This window comes from Meleagris gallopavo, chromosome 10 (genome assembly GCF_905368555.1).
Source record: "Meleagris gallopavo chromosome 10, MGAL_WU_HG_1.1, whole genome shotgun sequence".
Taxonomy (NCBI): Eukaryota; Metazoa; Chordata; class Aves; order Galliformes; family Phasianidae; genus Meleagris; species Meleagris gallopavo.
In genome coordinates, this window is record NC_139413.1 from 18,929,008 (window position 1) to 18,952,100 (window position 23,093).

Consider the following 23,093-nt stretch of genomic DNA (forward strand, 5'->3'; position numbering starts at 1 on the left):
GCACTGTAGTATAGAACCAAAGCCACTCCAGTTTCTCAGCAAAGGGCCGGGCAGAGGCCCAAGTAGCTGGAAGGGGACAGAATTAGGACAGCTGACTTAAACTGGCCAAAAGGATTCTCCATGCTGTATGAAATCATGCAGAGAGTTTTGAAGTGGGTGGGAAGTCATCTTCCTTCTACTGCTAAGGGGCTGGCTGAACACTGGTCAAGGGACAGTGAGCAATTGCTTGTGCAGCACATGTTCTATACATATAGAGAGAGAAAGAGAGTCATAGCTACTATCATTTTCCTTTTCTCTATCTTAGTAAATAGTGTGCATCTCAACCCATGAGTTCCACTTTGTGTTTTTGGTTGTTTTGTTTGTTTGTTTGTTTTCCTGATTCTCTTCCTCATTCCACTGGGAAGAAGGGGAGTGAGAAAATGACTGTGTGATGCTGAGCCACCCACAGGGTTAAACCACAAAAAATAGATTTAATCATTTCAGAACCAATCACCAAAATCCAAAAGATGCAAAAGAGACAAAACAAGGGACAGAAAAGATAGTAAAGGTCATCTTACCCATATACATCCTTTTAACTGTAAGGTCAAAATTTGTGTACTTGAATGAGAGAGCAACACTGCACATCAGGCAGCCATCCTCTCAAATCTCAAGGAATTCTCTCGAATGGGGGCATTGAAAAGGGAGAAAAGATTTCATTGTGGAGGGCTAAACTAAAGAATCCTCTGTATTTAAGGAGAGGAAAGGGACTAGACGTAAACTGTGAGGAATCATCTATTTCAGAAATATCTCAAAATCCAAATTTAAATGTGTCTAGACATAATGGGTCGGTATAGTACAACACTTCACATCTATTTATACTTCAAATATACTATGTTTACTGTATATAAACTCCATTTTTCTAAAGCTGTTGCTATAGATACAAATCAAGGGAACCATAGCAACAATATTGTATTATGCACAGCCTTAATTAGGGATTAAGTTATGTCTCTCTTCACAGTTTATATTAAATATTTCTGTATAATCCACTTATAGTAATCTTAAAATGTTTTCAGAATTTTTTATACAATTTCATACAATTATACTGTCAAGTCAAATACACAGCATACTTGAAATATGTCCTTACCACATTATTCTGATCATAACTAATAATATACATGTTGCTTCCTTTCACTTGAGGTGCAAATGTTCGTATTACCATGTTTTCAGAGCTTGTTTAATACAAGGCAATGACCTCCTTAGCCCTAACCACCAAGAAACTGATGAGCCATCATCTTATAAGGTTTCCAATCTCATCCCATTCAGCTTTACCCCAAAATAAGTAAAATAAAGAAAATAAGTTCTCCTAACTTTGCCTTCTTTTTCCCAGGGGTTAAAGGTGATTGTTATGTTTTCTTTTTCTCTTTTTCCTCAGAGAATAATTATATGAGGTAAGAATGGAAAAGGAATAATAGAAATTGACTGGGCTGGTGCTCAATACTTTATTTGTTTTGTTTTGTTGACTAAGGGCGTGTACCATTTTAGAACACAGAGAAGCTGGGGTGTTGCATGCAGCCAGGCATGCTGCCATGGAGTGGAGCCTGAAAGGAACAGGTAAAGGAGAACAGAGAAACAGTAAAGAAAGAAAAAGGATGTTGGAATTGGCTGAGGAACAGCAGGCAGCATTATCAGACAGCAGGATACATATGTAGGACCTGGTGGGGTGGCAGGCTTCAAAAGACACCCTGGAAGACAATCAACACATGCAATGAGTGTGCACAGATTCTCTCAACAAGAGAGAAAAGGTAATTCATATTCTTAAAATTATTTTCTCTGTTATCTTTCCCTCTATTGTGCAATTTTCTAATAACACATTATGCTAGAGTTCCCCACCTTTTGGTCCTTGCCTACCGATGAAATGGCATGAATCCTTTTTTATAAAAACCTTGACTCACAGAATGGACCTTCACCTTGTCTTATACAATCTAGCAGTACAAAAAGACCAGAAAAGAATATATGAATCCAATGAAATGAACAGAAATTGAATGTATTTTGCACTTAAAGAAATGAGAAGTATGTGTCCAGTCTGAACAACTGAGAATTTCTGTCAATCTTAATACAAATAATATACAAATGCATATTTACATCCTTCTATAAAGCAATCTGCATTATAAAAATTGTAGTTCCAAAAAGGTCTGAGCACAGGTTAGGAACATGAGATGCGTAAAATCTTTTCACATGGGTAGCATGATAAAACTTTCCCCACACGGAATAATTAAGACAGAAGATAGTGCATTCACAATTAGCAGGGCATGTTCTGTTTCTTCATTATCATTTTAATTAGAAAATATTAACATAATCTACAAACACAAGGGGGAAAACAACTAAAATTACTGAGTTTAAGGGGCCCTTCAAGACCTAAGCTAAATTGAGACAAATGTCTTACTAATCAATACTGGACACCAAATTTCAAGACATTCATTTCCATTTAACATCAGAACTTCCAAGAGTATTTTCAAATTTAAGAATGAATTAAGGCTCCCACAAGATATAAGTAACCTCTGATGAAGGCAATAGTGAATAAAAATGGATTAGACACTCCTCTCCTCTCCAGTTATCAGTTCAGACTGATAGTGATCAGCTGGCCCTGGCAGCTCTAACTCATTCAGATTCCACACCTGCAGCCGTGACAATCACATAACACAGCAGCACACTGAACTGCCCTCTCATTTCAAGTGGATACCAGGTGCTTTCATATTTGAGATATGCTGGATGAGGCCTTACCCTCTTTGAACTCAGCAGCAGAGCTCCAATTCACTTCACTGAGACTAGGATTCTCCCTGACTCAAACAAATTTCCTTTCTGGCACTTGTCCTTTTTCTGCTCTGTAGATAAAGTATTTTGTCATCCAATGCACTCAAAGCTGCATCTCACGCAGACAACAATTAGAAGCTACCTCCTAAAAACAACAGTTCTTCCTCATTCTGACTTTCATTTTTAACATACTAACAACAAAATAATAAATGATTTGTCCAATGTACTTGTAGGATTGAATACCGTGAAGTAGTAAAGTATTATAAACTATTATAAATAGTACAAAAACAGAGAGGGGAAAATTTTCCAGAAAAAGCACCACCACCACAGGAAACTAGTAATATTATTAGGTATTTTGCCAACTAAGATAGTTCAAAGCTGAAGTCCCTGTAAAATACCTTTTATCAAACCACTAAGTAAGTATTTTGCAAGGCAGCTACAGCTCAAGACACTTCAGAAATACGGATGAGAGATAGCAAGTTTTAAATAGCGAATTTCAGAAAAATCCAGTACATCTCTAGCTCTGCCCCTTTTCTATGCTCACAAATGTTTGTTTCACTCTTTTTTCTTCTTCTATGCAGTCAGAAACATTGATAAACTACTTCTTCCTTTGATGTCTTAAGAAAAATTATTTTCTTCTGTTTTTAGGATTTCTATTAAAAAAAACACACAGGAAAAGTTCATGCATATGGACTGAAGTCTTGGAAATTCATTAGAAAATTTCTATTTCTTGTGTAAAAGCCAGCCTTAATCATATCCAAGCACAATTTTTGAGACCAGATCACTTTTTTATCCACTTCAGACATTGCAAAAATTCAAACCATTCAGTAGTCACTTAAATGGTAGCGCAGTTTTAAGAGACACTTAGCTCAGAAACACTACCAACTTTCCTCCCCCGCCACTGGGCAGTGGAAAGCCATAATGTGGGATCAAAGAGAGATCTACTGGTTCACTTTGCTGCTTTTTTAATACCAAAACTTACCTCTTGTGTTTTCACGTTTACATATCCATAGTGAGTTCTCAGAAGCTGCCTTTGGCCATTAGAAAATGGTATCCACTTGACACTGGTTTGTCCAAAGCAGTTTAGAATCAAAGGGAAAGTGACTTCATTTGTGAGACGAACGATGATCAGACAGAGGAATGCTGCAATGAAACTCACGGCAACAGCAGACTTTCTCTGTAATGAAAAGAAAATAAATTATTAAAATAAGATTTTTATTTATTTATTTACAAAAAAAAAGGTACCTCCTATTAGATGATAGGGAAAAAATCCTACAGAAAACTTTACGTAAAATTATTTTGTATGACTGTCACAAAGAGTCAGGTGTACTGGGTCATTTTGCTTCAATGAATACACAAAGTGAAAACACCATTTGTACCCGTATCACATAAAGCTTATTTGGAAGAGAAAGATCACTGCGTGTTTCGTTCTTGTGCAAAAGAATTTACACTCTAACCTTAAATATTTTAAAACAAATGGTTGGTGAAGTTAGCACAGTATTCTGCTTATTACAGAGTCACAGATTTACAAAGGAAGGCATTGGTATCTTGGACAAGATGTTCTTTGTTGCTAATAATATAACAAATCAGAAGTCTGTATCTTAATTAACCTTTGATTTCCACCTTCAACTTATCCAGCTGGTTGGACTGGTTAATGTAACTCAAAAAACACACAAACTTTTTTCCCTGGGTAAGTCCTCAATCTGCTGGAAAAAAACTTGAAGAAAGCTAAAAATGAGGGAAAATTTTACTGTTTAAGATATTGCAGCCAATTTTTCCTAGCTACTGAAAAAAAAAGCAAGGATCACAGCACACAGAAAATTTGAAGGAATATTAGCAAAATAATACATTACAGTGGATGTTAACAGCATGGCTCTATCTATTTTATAGTGTTAGGAAGCTGCAATTAGTACAAAAGAAGAAAAAGAGGACTGATAGGAAACCTGAATGAATGAGGTCACCGCAAGGAGAAAAGGAAGAGGATGATGAAGGGCAGTGTCCAGGCAATGGGAATCAGTGAGGAATCTGAGTCAGCTAATGTCTGTTTAATGTGAAATTAAACCCAGCAAATCTTCAGAGGTCACTGTAACCACCACAACCCAATCATGGCTCTCAGCATCCACGGAAACACTGCACTTTTCATCAGCTGCATTACAACAGATTTATATTAAATTGCAATAAACTGGCTAGGGAGCACTTCTGTGTCACTTCTCTTTGTGCCAGATGGAGACAGAAACATTTAGCTATATATCAGGGCCTTGTAAGTGTTAAGAGCAGCTGATACGTGAAGCACAAGTGATAATCATAAAGCAGCAAAAAAGCATAGATTAGTCATATTATTTATTGCAAGTATTTAAAAGGGAATCTAGATACTTATTCCACTACAATGAGATGCTTCAATCAAAATCTCCGCAATAGGAAGAAGTGATACTGCCCTATAGGATGCCACTGATTTCTACATATTCTATGCTCTTGGTTTGTCAAACGCCATTCTTTACTTATTTTGTGCAGATATGTTCCAAGCTTGAAAACACTGCAATCAGCTCTGTGTGCTTCATGAAAGCAGCTTTTCTCAATAACCTCTGCCCGAAGAATACAGGTGGGGTATCAAAACCTTTTGACCTTCATTAGGATGCCATGTGGTTCTCATATTCCTTGTCTTTGAATACACTGCAACAGGGAAGGGGGAAAGTACAGATTTCTTTAGTTTTGTTATAAGAAAATGTTCGAAGAAGAAAACTGCAAAGAAAGTTCTACAGGGTGCTTAGCCACAAAGAACCTGCAGTAACCAGAAATGCATAGTGACAAGAATGGATTTGTTTTTGCAACAGATAGAAATCAAGACATCTGTTTCAACGGTTCCAAAGAAATCTTGGCATATGTGAACAGAACGCCTGCTCAACAACTTGTACAAAGGGCAACTGTGTTCAGGAGCCACTTCCTCTGCAATTGTTATGGAAGGCAAGAGATCAAGCAAGATGCATTCTCCAAAGGAAAGATTAGTACAAATTAGATTTTCACTGAATTTATAAATTTCACAGTAAAAACATTAAAATACAAACAAGCATCTACTTATAAATTTCAGCCTTCTTAAAGATCAAGAAAGGCAGCCTGCTCTCTGGCCAAGTCTGCTAAAGGGCACCTCCATAAAACATTGGCTCCCCTTAAGTTCCTCCCTCTTTTATCTGCTGAAGGAAAAATAAAAGAAATAAATTGGCATTATTTGTCAGCAAGCACTTCCCGTAAGATCTCCCTTCCTGCAGATAAAAGCATTCTTTTTCCAGATGACTGTTAGAGATTCCAGGAATTGTGCTAGATGTTCAGACACAACGGAGATGTGTATGGATGTATATCAGCCCCTAATCCATCTCCAGCTTTTCCCTAACACTGAAATATCTTGTGCGTAAATCTCAATCTTTATGAGTTTCTAATCCAATATAGAGGTTTTTGTGTTGCTAATATTGTAATTAAAATGTATATTTAGTTATAAGCATTTTTGAGACATACCGAGTGATGAATAAACTAAGAAATTTTTAATCAGATGGATTGCTGATGACTCACCGCATATTAGTTTTTATAGCATTCTATTTCATTCACTAAAGTTACACACTGGACCAGTATAAATGACAGTTGCAAGAATTAAAAATACCTAATAATAGAGAATCCTTTTGGAAGAGTGGTGGGTTTTGTTGCTTAATTATACTGAGTCAAAGTAGATTGACATTAAAGTTTGTTCTGATCTAAAGTGCACCCATGCAGTACAATACCTGGGACCCCACTGGGTAGAAAACAGCATTAGAGTTATTTCTTTTCAACTCTTTTTGTTCAATATCTGCAGTAATAGAAACCCTGTTTCAGTTTTGGTTTTTACTTTAGACACCAGGCTAACTATCAAGAGCATATATCAAAATCAATAGGCATGATTCACTCCTCTAAAGCTTGAACTTACATATTGTTCAAGAAATGAAATAAAAACAGGGCTGCCATTCTGGTTAGGATTTCATGAAAATTTGGTGGCAATTATCACCAATAATTTCCTGTGTATGTGTATATATATATTATATAACATTATGTATATAATATACGTACATATATTGGTAACGTGTTTCCTATCACTACTTTATAACCTTCACATCTGTTTTTGACTATTTACCAGTGCAGGGGAGATTCATTAACTTCAGTTTGGCAAGAAATTTACTGCTGAGCAAGTCTGTCATTTTTCTTTCTTAATCTTTTAAGAAGCACAGAGAAGACAAGGCCATTTTTTATAGTCCAATAATATCTGATGGAAGAATGAGACAATTTTTTGTGTTGTATACAGTTGTGTAGCAAGAGAAAGAAGGGAAGTATTTGCAGGCTAAGCAGAGAATTTTCTCAAGTTGTAAATTTTACAGAGTATCTAGTAAAATCTTTATTATGATTTCTAGACCAACAGCAATATTCTGCCATTTCTAACACATAACATGGCAAAGATTGTCAAAACACTTTACAAACAGTAATAAGTCCTCACCCTAGTGAGATAAACAGCTAAAAACAAAGCAAAACAAATAAAAAAAACACTTCCTTAAGATCACAAAGAAATCACAGAATCTACTCCTAAATTTTCATTCTAGAAAATGTTGGTTCTCTGGATTGTTATTTCTATTAATTCTGCCTGAATTTATCACATGCCAGAGCAGAATAATAGCAGTATGGAAGAATCCAGTAAAGAAACACTGGAACTGCTAAGGCTCTGTTCTACAAACAGTAATTGAATATAAATATTTTTTCCAGCAATTGATTTTTTTTAAAGCATTCATTTCTTTAGTATCTTCATGGATACATAATGACACTGTGCTTGGAAGGACAAATGAAAGGTAAAGAGTTACACAAGGGTTTTATGTATCTTAGATGACAATATGTAGTAAAAATTACAGGTATATTGAATAACTCAGTCACTTCTTCAATATCTCCGCACATCCAACTACCACTACTGTAGGACTGATGCAGGGTTTCAGGCTTTTTATTCAAGCGTGATACCAGTTAAAGACAATAGTGGCTACACTTACTGAATTTCTTTCATTTTGTAGACCATTATATGGAAAAACTAGTTTTATTTAATTTTCTCTTTTATAGTCTTCAACATCCTCTTCAAATACTGCTTTCTGTTACAGCAGAGCATAAAATGGAATTCTTTCAACACACCACTTCAGAATACCTTATGATTTCACCAGTACCAGAAATAAATACACCTTCCAGCTATTCCTTTAGTCCAAACCACCCTTTAACAGGACTGCTGGAGGGATGCTCAGGCAGGGGTCCTGAAACTTTTCAGAGAGGAGCAAGTCTATACAGTGAAGATCCTTTTAGAAAGAGACATGTATCCAACACTATTTGCATAAAATCAGTAGCTGAGGATTTACTTTTCTCTCCTCCAGAAGTGAAAGTTAATAAGAATAGGTTCAAAGGCTCCACTGGAGAGAGCTGTCAATGTTTTCTCTCAGGAGAAGAGAGCTGAGCAGGTAGGGGGTTATGTAAGAAAGATGTATTTTGAGTTCAAAAAAGACTAAAACTAATTTTTTTTTTTTTTTTCCTGGAAAAGGGAACCTTTACTAAAGTGAAATTTAAGCAGCCAGGAAACAGCACAAGTGTCTGAATTAATCTTTGGAACTAACATTTAGACAAAGAAGTAAGACTGTTTACATGGCATACAACCCTTCAAGGCAGCAAACTTCTGAAAAACTGGAGATATGTGAAAGAGTTTGTATTTGCTGGACAGTTGCATCATGGTTCATTCTATCTGATGAGCTAACTTTCCAGTACATGAGCAGTATGCTATCTACTGGACATACAGTAAATTCATTTCTAGGATGTTTTTATTTGGGTTTGTTTTTGGATAAAGGTATGAGGTATCAAGAAAAAGTATCAAAATACTTTTTATAATGTATATTATCACAGCATTGTAGCATAGATCTTTCCATGTAGGATGCAGATCAACTGTGTTAAACACCATACACACAAAGACAGACTCACGTTTACAATCCAAGAGAAAAATGGTAGCGAGGCCCACATTTTACACTTCTCATTTCTAGGTGGGGCTGCACTGAAGAATGCAGTAGCTATACTAACTTGGACAGGCAAATAGCCAAAACATTTTAAGCAGAGATTCCCATTTTAAATATTGGCATGGTCTGACCTTAATTATCTCATTTCTCCTAACAAAGTTACAGCAATACGTTTCAAAATATCTTGCCTGTTGAGTACAATTATATTCCTTCTATGTGCAAGAGTCTGTTCACTATTCATCTTGGAAAACATAAATAAGAATATATCAGAAGCCACCACAAGAGAGAGATTCCAAATAGTAATGTATATGCAGCATAGAGTTAAATAATGTAGTGACTACTCAGATACTGCTTAAGAAGTTGACGACATATTTCTCAGTTGACTAGTCCTTAAATCAGAACATTGAAACTGCATAAAAGCACTGATCAAGGTAGTGGCCTCACTTAAATTATGAGCTTTATCAGTTGTTTAAAAAGGCACTGAGTTTGCAGCAAGGCCTGGTGGGACACTGCAGAACGGGCTTCTTGGTGGCTCTGAAACCCAGGGACAAATCGCAGTGCACAATCTTTGCCTTCTTTGCTGGTTTCTCACTCCTACGTGTTAGGAAAACAATGTGTGAACTAGTTCTCATCAGAAGGAAGCAAAACACAATTTCACATTTACAATAAAATCCGTGATCTGAGACATATTTTGTGAATACACACAGTTTAATAGTATACTAGCAGTGCAATAGCACCCAAAAGCCACAATCAGGAGCCAATCTCCATTGTGCTAAAAGCTATAAATCCTTTGGATTCATTATTTCTGCAGAGTATCTCAATAGGAGCTAAAGGAAGTCATAAAAATTGATAGTTTTCCAAAAGAAATTCCTCCAAGCAGTAAAGTTTAATCTCTCGCTGATCTGTTATCCAGATAGAATAATACAGGGACAGTAACATATATATCCTACCCAAACACACATTCTATCACCGCATCATACTCTTCTCATGCTGGGTGAGCTAACTGAATTGAACTTGACCTTCAAAGCCCTTGGAATGCAACAAAATATCTCTATTTTCTGACATTTATGGGTAGCTTTTCTGCATGGCTGCTTTTATTGCCTAGAAAATAATGGTGAAAGCTCTGTGTACAAACCTACTATAAACACTGACAAATCACATGAAAGGAAGACAGATTTATTTGGTGTGGATTACTCCAGAACTAATCTAATCAAATCCAAGATTTACATTTTTAAAGCATATCAAAAATTCGCTGAGTTAACATTTTGATACAATAGATATATATTACTATTACTCTAATCTGCAAGTATAATTGAACTGATCTTGATTTTCAATGCTTTTATTTTTTGCTTTAAAAAAGGCCTTATGTATTTCACATGCAAATGCAGCTTTGAGCTAGCACGTACACTAGGAATACTCTGTGGAAAATGCTTTTGGAAGAATATCAATCTAATAAAGCTTAGATAAGAAATGCACTTGAATGAATGTATATTAAAAAATGGAGGGCTAGGTACGAGAAGGCAAACATTTCCCATTCACAGCTTCCATTAAAGAAACCACATCTGGTCAGCATAGCAGAGGTGATCCTGAACACTTTTCTGACAGACTGCATCCGCTTTGTTGGAACAAATGTGACACAGGCAGGCACATCACAGGTTTTCATCTCTTAGCCCATGGAACACGGAAGGACTGTCAAGTGTCAGAAATTATTCCAAACTCTTCTTCTGCCTCTGTGCTCATTTTCCATATTTGCATGCAAAAAGCAAACAAAAGTAATGAACATTCAAACTGTGCTTGTAAATAAAACTGACTGTGGCACACTGCCCAGTACAACTTGTGGGCTGTTCTCTAGAATTAGAGTCACAGAACTGCAGGAGTTGGAAGGGATCTCGAGAGATTGAGTTCAATCTGCCTGCTAAAGCAGGTTTCCTATAATAGGTTGCATAGGCAGGTGGGTCTTGAATATCTCTAGAGGAGGCTCCACAATCCCTCTGGGCAGTTTGTTCCAGTGCTCCATCACCCTTCCTGTAAAGTTCTACAGCATGTCGGTAGGGAACTTCCTCTGTTCAAGCTTTAGGGCAGTGCCTCCTGTCCTAAAAGATGAGATGGGCCCATGACACAAACAACGCAGCTCTACCACAGGAAGGACACAGACTGCTCCTGTTGTGGTCATGTGGCCTGACCCCGAACAAGCCCCCTCTATTTTGTTTCTTAATTTGACTGTAAAAGTACCCTAACAGCTTCTAGGGCACATTGTTCTAATCTCAGGCAGTAGTTAGCAGTTTATACCTCTACCTTTACCTCAGTGTTTCTCAAACAGGGACAACCAACAGAATAGTAAGTCTCGGCAGGACAGAGTGCCCCACTCCCCTGCAGCCATAGGCCACCATTCACGCCACAGGTTGGCAGCAGCCAACCACCATTCACTGTGCCGACATCCTCTGTCCAAATTTGGGTTTGCAGCACTTCATGCAGCCACTACAAGTTATGAAAGTATTTTCTGATCTACTCCAATCACTACACGTCAGGAAAATAGTTCCGCAGTGCTCAGCAGAAGAAATAGCAAAGATTTCCTCAGTGAGCCTCCAAGTCTTTCAGCCATAAATCTCAACAAATAATGTCTTTTCTTTTTTTTTAATTTAAGACTACTATACAGATTAATGAGACAAGTTGTCCACAAAGTCAGGAGAAGAACACAATGATCCATCTTAACTTGTTTCATTTCCAAATCTATTCATTGTAAATGTTATATAATGTGACATTCACACATTAGAGGAGAAGTTAAGGAACAAAATGCACATCACTAATAAGTTGATCATTTTTCATTTGGCTTTAGATGCCAAAATTAATGATGCCCTTCATTTTTCATTAGTTTTTTTTTTAATATACACTTTGCTTCATTAAATCAGAAACAGAATAGGTGAGCAATCAAAACATTTCTGATTTCCCTGTATTTCCGTAGGTATCCGACCCCACTGTACTACAAAATAGATTTAATGAGTTTAAATCCTAGGTCTGTTGGGACTCTGACATTTTTCACTAGGAGATACAAATTCAGATTTTAATGTTCCAAGACATTAAAACCTGATACTTTCTATTTTGCATTCTTGGTCACTCAGCACTCACCACAAATGTCACCATCTAAAATAATAGGAGCTGTTGGGTTTAGGTTTTTGAAAAATGTTCTTCCCCATGTGACAAATAAGTAACAGAAACATATCTTGAGGACAAGCATCTCAATCTAATTTTCGGTCTTCAGACCAGCTGAATGATAGTTCACAATGGCCTTAACTCACATTACTGGAGAAAAATCCCAAGGAAACATGGTGTGTGCAGGCAGTACCACAGAAAAGCTACTACAGCCACATTAAGTTACAAAAGATATATACTTCACTTTTGAATAAAGTGAAATTCTCACACTAAGTGATTTAGCCTCTCAAATTTTGACCAAGATAATACCAAGGATAGCATATGTTGTCCACTAAAGGGTAAAAGTGTAAGTAGCATTTAAAAAAATGAAGTATATCATGGTTGGAGACATTTTATTCCATCCTTCCTCCTTTCTCCTTTCTTTTATTGAGCACCAGAGCTATCATCTCCTAAAAGCCACATGTTGCCGCCTCAAAGAGACAGCAGCTGCCATGTCCCGCGAAAGTGAAAGGAAAAGAGGTTTTGTGATACAATGAAACTGGATGTGAACAAAAGTCAGCCTAAATACCAGTAAGTACAGAAATATGCTTGTGGCCTGTCTTCCACTTTTGTCTGTTATTTCTATTATATGCTCAAAGAAATAAAAAAGTAATGTAGCTTCCTCTCGTATACCCAACATATTTCTTTCTAGAGATCCAGTGACTACTGAAAACAACAAGAAATCTCTTCAACAATTAAAAATCTCAGTTATTTCCGTCTTTCCTGCCCATGGAATAGACTCCCGTTTCATACTTATATAGAGATAAATGCTATTTTACTTGCACAACAGCCTTGGAGAAAGAAGAATCAGAAGATCGTCAAAGATAACCTTCGCCACCTGCAGCCAAAGCTGCTGACGACAGTGAAACAAATCTATAATATTATGTAGGAGCAAATTATTCGATTTTTTGTTAAGTACATCAAGGGCAAGCAAAGCTCTTCATAGGAAGAGGGTCAATAAGCCAGACCAAAAGCCTATTAAAAACTGTATCAGAAAGAAATAAATGACGCTGTAATAGTTCACAGTGGTTAAAAAAAGTTCTGATCAAAATCCCAACAAGTTCAAAACTTGTCTGTTGCTTATCTACGTAAGATTCAAACCAGGTAAGATGAGCACATCACTAGCAGCAAAAATTGATTTTTTAATTATGCTATTGTCTAGTAATGAATAAATTAGGTTTGATTCATTTTATTCTCCCCTCCCATGCAGCACAATTACAATGGTACTGGAATGAGATTAAGAAATATATCATTTAATCAAAGCTTTTTAATTCCCATATATGATTTAGTTTGATCACCAAATTTGATCTATAATGATATTAATAGATAGAAAAATCCATAGTAGAGTCCATTATTGTTGAACTTTATCATCTTTTTAGAAAGTACAATAGTAAAGTTATCTATTAATTAGATTAATTTCAAAGAAATGTAAATCATCCTGACCCATGATACTTGCTTGCAAAGCTATTGTGTGAGAATAATTAATAGGCAATAGTCCAGAAGTATTATTCTGAGCAAAAGCGAGCCTTGAACTTCCAGTCACTAGACTTAAATTCTTACCAAGAATACATCGTATTACAGAACCTCCAGCATCACAGGGTACTGCAGAAAGAGGGAAACTAAGTGGATTGTTATTGTTACATATATTCCATGTTATTGCTCAGCATGACCTCAAATTAAAACTGGATATAAGTCAAAATCTCCAAATTTTAAAAACTTCAAGGTGAGAAGGACCACGCCACTCAAATAACAGCTCCCCATATAAAGAACATGTCTCACAAGTCATTTCATTTGTAACCTATTCTGACAGAAAACTGTATGGCCTTGGGCAAGTATTTAACCCTACAGAGTATCTGGCAGAAAATGCATACAGAAAGGAAGATGGATGAAACATAAGCATAGGTTTGTGATGGAAAGGTGAGAAAAATTACATGAAATCAATTTGATTCATCAATAGATTAGACCCATCCCAAACACTTAGCTGCTCTCAGGTCCTACATTTAGCAATTATATTGTAAGATCTTTATGGCAGCAACAGCATCTGCTAAAAATGAATGGGAAGTAATCAAGACCAGAATCTTGTATTCACATGTAAATTTTCAGTGGAAATTAGTTCCTGTGTTTTCTGATGAGCTGTATGTCACACTGCACTATCTTTCTAATAAATAGCAATATGTCTTCAGTTGTGATGGATGACATACTTATCTATGAAACCTCTTTATAATATACTGAGAGACAATCAAAATACTCAAAAACTGAAGAGAGGACAGAACTTGTTTTGCGCACACACAGACTCCCAGGAACGTGGAACTGGAACACTGATTGACAGAAAGCGTTACTCCTCTCTACTATGGCATTCCCCACGTGACAATTCCAGTTTCAAGTTTTATAACATCAAAGCTTTTAACACAGGGTAGCTAAGATGGCTTACAGAACAAAAGTAGATCAATGACCTGAAAACCTCAGACAGAAAAGATTCCCAGTTGGTTTTTACCTCTAAGTGTTGCGCCGTACTGGAGTAACAGAATGTGATAAATAGAATTGCTTAGCTATAATTCTAAGAAAGTGCTAAGCTTGATGGTACTAAGGAAGAATACTTTTGCTTGGGGAAAATATGGTGTTTTTCTGACAGACGGTTTAGCAGATGCTAACTGCTAAATTCAGCAGAATTTCAAAGAATGTCTTGAGTATAGTCAATGGGAGAAATGCCTCACAGTGCAACCCTTAATCCCAAGTCAGAAGCACTTGGTTTGGTACTCAGTAACTTCTGAAATTCTTTTATAACCAAGCTTCAAGCAAAATCTCCACCGAAAACATCACCGAAAACTTCTATTATCTCTCTGGAAAACTAAGGGAAAGGGATTTTTTTTAATTTATTTTTTAATTAGCAAGGCCTTTAAGCATGAGGCACCAAGAGATATGAATAGAGAACAAGTCACATAAAAAAACAGAAGCACCTGAAAGCACCTTTATTTGTTGCACAGGGGCTTTTTCAGGAGAAATCCCTACATGTGGAAGATCAATCTCTGCCCAGACTGCAGCAGCAGCACCCACAGCCACCCCAGGAACCCACACATAGGGAGAGGCCCACACACGTTGTCAACTACCACCTCCAGAAATCCAAGCCTAGGTTTGTCGTAAGAACAGGTACCTTTCTCCCAGCTACTGAGACATCCTAGAGACAGTTTCACTAAGAGCCACGTATTTGCACATGAGGTGAAAGAACTCATTATCCTCCCCCTTCCCATCCTTTTCTTTTAAACTCATGCTCTCATTTCTTGTTCTTTGATTATTTTTTTTTTCTCCTGCTTTGATCATCCAGAGCTGACCATGAGGATTTGTTCCTCAAGTCATCTTGCAATGGAAGCAGGAGCTGGAAGCCAAGCTGAGAGGTGCTGGACAGCAGTATATCCTGCTATAAAGCAAGGGGTCTGATTCTAATCTTATTTATCTGAAAGACCTGCCAGGAAATCAGGAACAGTGTGATACAAATATTATACGTACAATTTTTCATTTTCTGATACTAGAACAGATCAGCAGACAGTGACAAAGAGAACAAAGCAGAACTGTTCCCACCCCCAATGCACACATGGCTTCAAATGCACAGATGGTCCTATGAGAGCAGAATGAATTCCTACACGCAGAATTATCGGATATCTTATTCTTTAATATCTGAAAGTAGCAGGAGTAAAAGAAAAATGGAACTTGAAGTGTCTTACTTCAAACAAAAGGGAGGTATTTAAATAGGAGACTCTCACGGGAAAGATTTCATATCACTACAAACAGCACACTGGTTCAGAATATAATAGTAACGATAACATTACTAATGGAAGTGAGACATCCTCTATTTCCCTATGGATTGTAAATTGGAGAAACAAGCACTAGAGCCAAGTTACCTATAGCACGTGCATGCACACACACCTCACTCACCCTTCGCAATCACTCAATTGCCATGTCAGATCAAAGACAGTCAGAGCACAGATGGATAGTTCCTCATCTGCACCTAGCTGCAGACTTTGTTTGCCACTGGACCCAGACTATAGTATGAAGCAATATTATATGCATTAATCCCTGGAGGTTTCTACAGTTCATGATCAAACAGATGAGTTTTCCATCTTTCTCCTACTGCTTGTATATAATTTAGCATTACAAGATGTTCTATGAATAATGGAAATAATGAAACTATGTCCTCTAAGAGGCTCTCCCCAGGCCAGAGACGCATACGCTGTAGTTATTAAAGAATTACGTATGGCTTGATTGGCTGGCAACTGCTCCGAAGCAGTGCACGTGTTACAGCTCAGTTCCCTACCTTTCCTTCAATTGGGACATTATTTTGGGACTTGCTCTTCTAAATGTTTATTCCTAAACATTTACAAAATGTTTAGGAATAAAAGCAGCTCTGAAGTGATCAGGAAACGTAGAAGTTATTAGGAGAAGAGGGCTTGACAGAAAGGTAGTTAGGTGGATAAACAACAGGGTGGTGTAAGCATTATTTCCAACAAAAGATGGCAACTATTCTGTATATTTCCTTCCTGGTCATTGGACACTGCAATTCAAAAATAAATGATAAGATACACATAACTTATAAGGTGTGTTGGTTTTTTTTCCTCATTTATAAACAAACTTAATGACCAGAAAGAAAGACCACACTCTGTTCTTAACAAACCTTCACAATCATACAAGTCATACAAGGATTCAGGTCTGAGGAGCAGCAAGACAGGATTCAATTTACTGACTACAGAATAATTTTTTGTAGTACTTAAGTACACTGTAACAGCAAAATTCTTCTGGGACTTATTTAGTAAAGTAGGATACAATACTTTAATTCTGGCTCCATGCTGGCTTTAGTACATTGCATAACAAATCCAGGGCCATGCAGGAATTCATGGTTGTAACATGAGCAGCATAGCCAGAAAAACACTTTAAAGCAACTAAGATGGAATTGAATCTTGCCAAGGCAAAAAGTCTTCTTTTTCCCCTTGAATTGTTGCCAAAGAGGGCATATAACACAGTTTTAGTTCTGTTTATTAGAAGTTCACTGTTAGTTGAAGAGTAAGACCTACAGGAAGCAAGCATAATTACATGATTCCATGATCTTAAACAGAAGAACTCATTACTAAAAAATATGCTAACATTAGATTTGGAGCATGTATGGTTTGGTTGCGTTTTTCCGATATTTTTTTCCCCCTTTTTCTTTGCTTAGAATTTGATGTGACTTATCTGTCTGCTATCCATCCTTTCTAACTCTAGTAACTTAAGTAGACTTCCGGAAATTCCAATGAAATCAGAAAAGCACTAGGCTAGTGTCTTATCTCAGAGGTAACTGAATTCCCAGCAGAGAAATCACAGTTGATCAGATCCACAACCAAAATTGAGGTCAGGTAGGCACAACTCAGCTATTCAGTGTCTTGCTTGACATTTTGCTGGCCAACCACTGTACATGTATAGCACCTGACTTGGCAGATCTTTTGCCATCTTGCATGCCAAGACAACAGCAAGGGAGAGCAGGTAAGCAGGAGTGTACAAGAAGGATAAAGGACACATTAGATGACCACTCATGGAGAAAAACCTGTATATGCAAATGTCACTGATCCTGTAAAGAAATTCTAACAGTATCTCAGCAGACATAACTATCCGAAAAGAACCCTGTGCTGTCCTATACATAGGCACCTCAAATCTACTTCTGAAAATGCTTTAACCCAACAAACTGAAAAATACAAGTGTTTGTTAGCTTATGTGAGACAAAGAGCTCCACAATCACACCACACTGAGTCTGATTTTTCTCCTCACGTACACAAGCTAATCCTGTGCATTATAAGTTAACTGAACTCTTGATTTTTCATCAGTGTGAAAAGAATTAAGTTTAAGATTAATAGACAAAGTGATATTTTAAACACCACAAGCTAAATGAAAGATGCGCATATGAGAATTCTCGTAGTCACTGACCTTTAACAGATTGTTGTGGGGTTTTTTTGTTGTTCTATATCAATGGCAAAGTTACAGACTGACAGACAAAGACACAAGGCTAGACAGCCATACTATTCTAGTATCTCACTGAAGATGAAAGAAAAAAGTACATTACATAAGGTTTGAATGCATGGCAGGCTTATTGAAGAAACCAGAGAGAAGGTGGAAGAGAAAAAAGAAAAAAAATCCTGAATTTAGGGAATATACAGTGCATGTGGCTAGAAATATATTTTCTATTCCCAGGGAAGTGCTTAAATACTTCCTCAAGGCAGCAACAAATTGGTGCATTGAAATGTTCTGAGAATGGAAGCTGATCCAGTTTAAACAAGTGAGAAATGAGGATGCTACAATGTTGAATATTTAATTAACAAAAGAAAAACAGAGAAGATTCACTAGAGACAATTCTGCATTCCCAGGCTTTGGCTAGCTGGTTTGAGAAACGTTTCCACTGTTAAACTCAATTTAAAGAAAGGAAAAGAGACAGAGGCATGCAAGATCATGATACTGTTCAATTAACATTTTACCAAAAGATTTTAACACTAGCATCACAAAACAGCTCATTTAATCTGTAGGAAAATGCCTGCTCCAGATTGGTTCAGCATGTTCTGGAAATGCTGTCTGACTATTCCCTGACAACCCAGAAGACTGAAAAACTGTCTTAAAGGATTACAACTTGCAGACTTACATTTCAGAGTTGTACAATTGCTGGAGGGCGTTGCTGTGAAAAAGCATTTCAGGAGAGTATTGCACAGAATGTGCATCTCAAGTGTTCTCTACCTGTGAATTCAGCATATCTGCCTTCCTGGACAGCAGCAAATGAAGGACCCAGGCATGACAGAAAGGAAAAAGAGAGCAAAACATCATTTTCCTCTATCCCACCCTGTGAACACACTCTTGATAGAGCAGAGGTCCATTTGATAAAGCATTCTGATTGATAACAACTGTGCTGTTCTTCTGAAGAGTCCACATGAGTATCACAGATGGTGAGATAACTCACTATAATTTTCTCACCAAAGAACACAGAATCAGGCTTTCAACCCACATATCAGTCAATAATTTCCAATAAAATTAACTATAAGAAGTGGAGATTCTTACTGTTTGGTTGAGTTTTTCTGAGGTAGAGAAATTTTTCCTAGCACTTTCCAGCTTTAGATTTTCCCAACACCCATAGCTCTGCTGCAATGCTGGAATCTATTTTGCACTCAGCATGTTAAAAGTTTCTGCCCTGGTGACTCTGAATGCCCAATATCAGATTTTGACAGTAAGAGTTGAAAACATGAGGAAGTAAATACGGAAAATGAGCATAAATAATAGTGAACTACAAGTAACTTAACTGAGATGCTATGATGGTAATAGGACTTATGGCAGTAGTAGGGTCTGGTAAACGTTCTGTAACATCTTTACATTATTCTGTACTAGTGGGGTAATGAGACTCACTGTGTCCTGCTACTCACAACCTATGTAAAATAATTTAACTCAATTACATTTAAAGTGGGTTCATGGGGTGAGGGATCTAAATCTGAAAATAAACCAACTATTTTGCTGTACCAAAAGTTTATATAAATTGGAAAAACAAGTATATCAGTGTGTACTGTAAAGCCATGAGTAACTTTCTCACATGCTTTGCATGTTAAGAGGCAATGCCCAACCATTCTGATTTGCCAAAACAAAATTTCATTCACACTGCAGAGGACTTATTCTTCTCAGCTGATGGGTTGCAGCATTTTCCTTTGCAGATGTGGTGAATATCTGAATTATTACTGTGTGTAATTGTGACAGTTACAAAAATCAGATCATTATGCATAATTTCAAAGCTGGGAACTTTGCCTCCCTGAATAAAGGTAACAATTCCTGGCAGTAAAGGGAACGTTCTTCACTACAGCCACAGACCCCTGGCTGACTTTCCCAGAACTATGATCAGAACTCATTCTTTCCTCAACTGCCAGCATACAAGCTCAAAATTAAAAAAAAATAAATAAAAAGAGTCAGCAGAGGTTGGCATTAACAGACAACAGACTACCAATTCCAGCATGTTTTTGGATTTTTCAATCAGAGTGACTGGATGGGTAATAGCAAACTCTAAAAAGCCAGTTTAAACACTTTTTCTCTTCCTCCTTCCCCTGATCACTATAGTTCTTTCATTTCAGGCTTTCGTATATTCCCAGCAACATCAGATTTTTTTATTAAGCGTGTTCACTAGTTTCTCTACAAGACCATAAACAGTTAAGATCTCAGACACATCTGGAGTCTTAAGCAAAGATGAGGAAACAATATCTGAAGTCAGTTTAGATTAATCCTTTTTTTCTATATCTGTTTTACTGGTCTTCTTGCTTCCTCCACGCATTCAAGCTACAGCACTGTGCCGTGCCAGGACCACATCCAGGAATGAAGTGTTCACTGGAGGCATCTTTCATCTGCCGCTGAATGGAACCGTAGGTTTTGCTGAACTTGGTGCTCCAGACAACTCTCACACCAACTTTGCATTCTGTAATGAAGCCCTGAAGTGAAAGCAGCATCTACCAAGAAATCCTGCCAGCAGGGCTTAAGGTTTCTGAGCTGCCCTTCAGATATTCTCTGTGTTTCAAAAGCTCAGGAACTATCCTTGCTACTTATGCTTATGAAATTCGTGGGGGTCTCCGCTATTGCCATTCTCTCATGAGAATGTAGAACTATTGCTAATGAGGCGAACTACTGGCTTCCCTCTATGGGATGTTACTGTACTTGTGTACTTGCACAAAGGCAACACACAGCAGAGTTCATGTCATAGTGTAAAGTGTTCGGTAGAGTAACAGACAAGACGATGCCTTTGCCTCACTGAAACAGGATTCTGGAATATTCCTGGGTAGGGATTTTAGTTGTTTCAAACCAGCCTTCCATTTCCAGTGGCTCTTCACACTCTCTAAAACACAGACAGGAGAAATTACCATCTAGCCACCGACAGAAGGAGCAGTACGTTTAGATTCTAACATCTCCCTGGACCCATGCACCTGTTCTGGTGAAGGAATGCTGTACCAACACAGTCTGAGTTTGTTCCTTGAGAAGTAAATGAGAAACATAACTCTCTCCTTATAGCTCAAGGGCTGTAGTAACATCATTCCCATGAATCTTACATTTTCCCTGAATAGCACCAAACTTTGGAGAGCTGGTTTCCCTGCCAGTGTTTGTCACGCAGGCATTGCCCCTGCAGTCTTGCCAGGCTGCCCACATGCTCCGTGCCTGCAGAGAAGCCCTAACAGCATCTCTGCTGTGAGCTTTCTTGGAATATGCACAGTACTGGCTATTTGCCTCCAAGCCTCCTCCTCTGTCACTGCTTTCAGTGATCTGTCTGAAGAGCTTGCTTTATTTTCAACCCTCACGCCTTTCTTTTACTGGCATTTAGTTCTGTGCTCAGCATCTTGCCTCTGGAGAGTTCTTTCCTTTGGGAAGAAGTGCCGTAGCTCCATTGATCGGCCCGAGCTCTGTATATAGCAATTTCACAGGAGCACACTATATTGCTTGAACTCTGTGCCACAATTTCCATTGTTTTGCAACAGCTTCAAGGTTCTCAAAATGGTCTCATCAGCAACATGATTATCTGTTTAAAAGGCTGCACTGCTCCTTGAGTGCTGTCATTCAGTAACCCCCACCTGCACTGAATGGAATAGCATCTGTGCCATGAGTCTAGAGCATACACTGTGAGTTGAAAAAACAAACACTACTTCAACTCAGAAACAGAGCTCCATCTAACTGTCAAAGGTGCTTTGATTTGCCCTTGCTCCTTTTTACTGCAGCTGATAAAATTGCAATTAAATCTTTTTCCTTGTAATAAAACCTCAGAATTTGCTGCTGTTTTGAAAAGTTCAAAACAGCTTCTGCTACAACCAGCTCCTGCACAGAGAACATGACTAGCTTTTCTTGCCTATTTCCATGCAAATCTCACTTTCAATTTTATGAACCAAATTTAAAGAAAATTGTTCTTTGGATAAAGAATCTATGATTTTAAAATCCTTAAAGACTCTGTTCCCAGGAGCAGGAATATAAAAATTTTCATAGAAGTCTGGCTTTTAATTTCCTTTTTGCAGTTGCATTTTTATTTTTTCATAACACTGTTTCTGAATTGTCTGTTTTTCAGTTGTGTGAAGTGAATCTACTCTTGTTACATCAGCACTGTTGAACAGAAGACATTTTTAACTCCAGCAATACCTAACACCTAACCTCATCAACTTCCTCAGCTGAAAAAGAATGTATGTATGCACATATATACACACACTTCAATTATTTCATAGTCAAGTAACATATATATATGTATATATATATACACACATATATGTATACGTATATACGCACACACACACACAAATATATATATATATATATATATATATATACACACACTTTTTTTTTTTTTTGCCATGGAGTGCCCAGTATTTTTCCTCAACTTTTCCAATGTTATCACTCTTTAGACAGAACAGAGGTCTTCCTCTGTTGAAACAGGAAGAAAGCTGCTAGTCCATTCCTAGCCGAAGCTCTTGCAAACCTGAATCTTCCATTGCAGTTGCAGTCAGCCATTGCTTACAGGGGAGTTTTTGGAAAGGTCGGGTCACGCATTTCATCTTTCTTTCCTGTTTCTTTTTGCTTTGTGTTACACCATTACATTCCCATGCCATGAAAGAAAGTTATTAAGTGTGGTATTAAAAGCAACCAAACAGCAATAAAAACTGTTTGCAAAGAAATCTACAGAGGCAGATGACTTTGTGTTTCAACAGAAATCTGATACATCAACTTATCTCAATGAGCAACACTCAGTGGGCCAATCCCAGCATTTCTGTTGTTTCAGCTACAATACATTTCAATGACAGAAAAAAAATTAACTATAGAAACACATTTCCTAAAGGATCTGAGTAATTCCATGTGTCTCATGCTACTGGCACAGAAGAGGGATCTCCTTCCTATGCAGTATCAATTCAATGAAAGAATAGACTTCAACAGCAATGTCGGCATAAAAGGAGTGAGTTACAGATTTCAGTGAGCATTTTGTTTATTCTGCAGAGCCGGCAGATTCTTGCTCAGCACTCTGCAATGGCACCTCAGTCAGCGAGACCAGAACTGACACGCATCAATACA

At 37.4% G+C, this 23,093-nt stretch overlaps 1 protein-coding gene and 1 long non-coding RNA gene across 3 annotated transcripts in view; one reads left to right on the forward strand and one right to left on the reverse strand.

Moving 5' to 3' along the window:
* Positions 1–23,093, reverse strand: part of ST6GALNAC3 (ST6 N-acetylgalactosaminide alpha-2,6-sialyltransferase 3) — a 200,664-nt gene that overhangs the window by 111,849 nt on the left and 65,722 nt on the right. For both annotated transcript variants that reach the window (XM_010716231.4, XM_085231551.1), the window contains exon 2: positions 3,773–3,967. In XM_010716231.4, the coding sequence (XP_010714533.2) occupies positions 3,773–3,967 (195 nt within the window). The remainder of the gene's footprint in view (positions 1–3,772; positions 3,968–23,093) is intronic.
* LOC146543722 (uncharacterized) lies at positions 4,042–14,216 on the forward strand. Its single transcript, XR_014885266.1, has 2 exons — positions 4,042–12,554; positions 12,676–14,216. It is a non-coding gene; the product is annotated as an uncharacterized LOC146543722 (long non-coding RNA).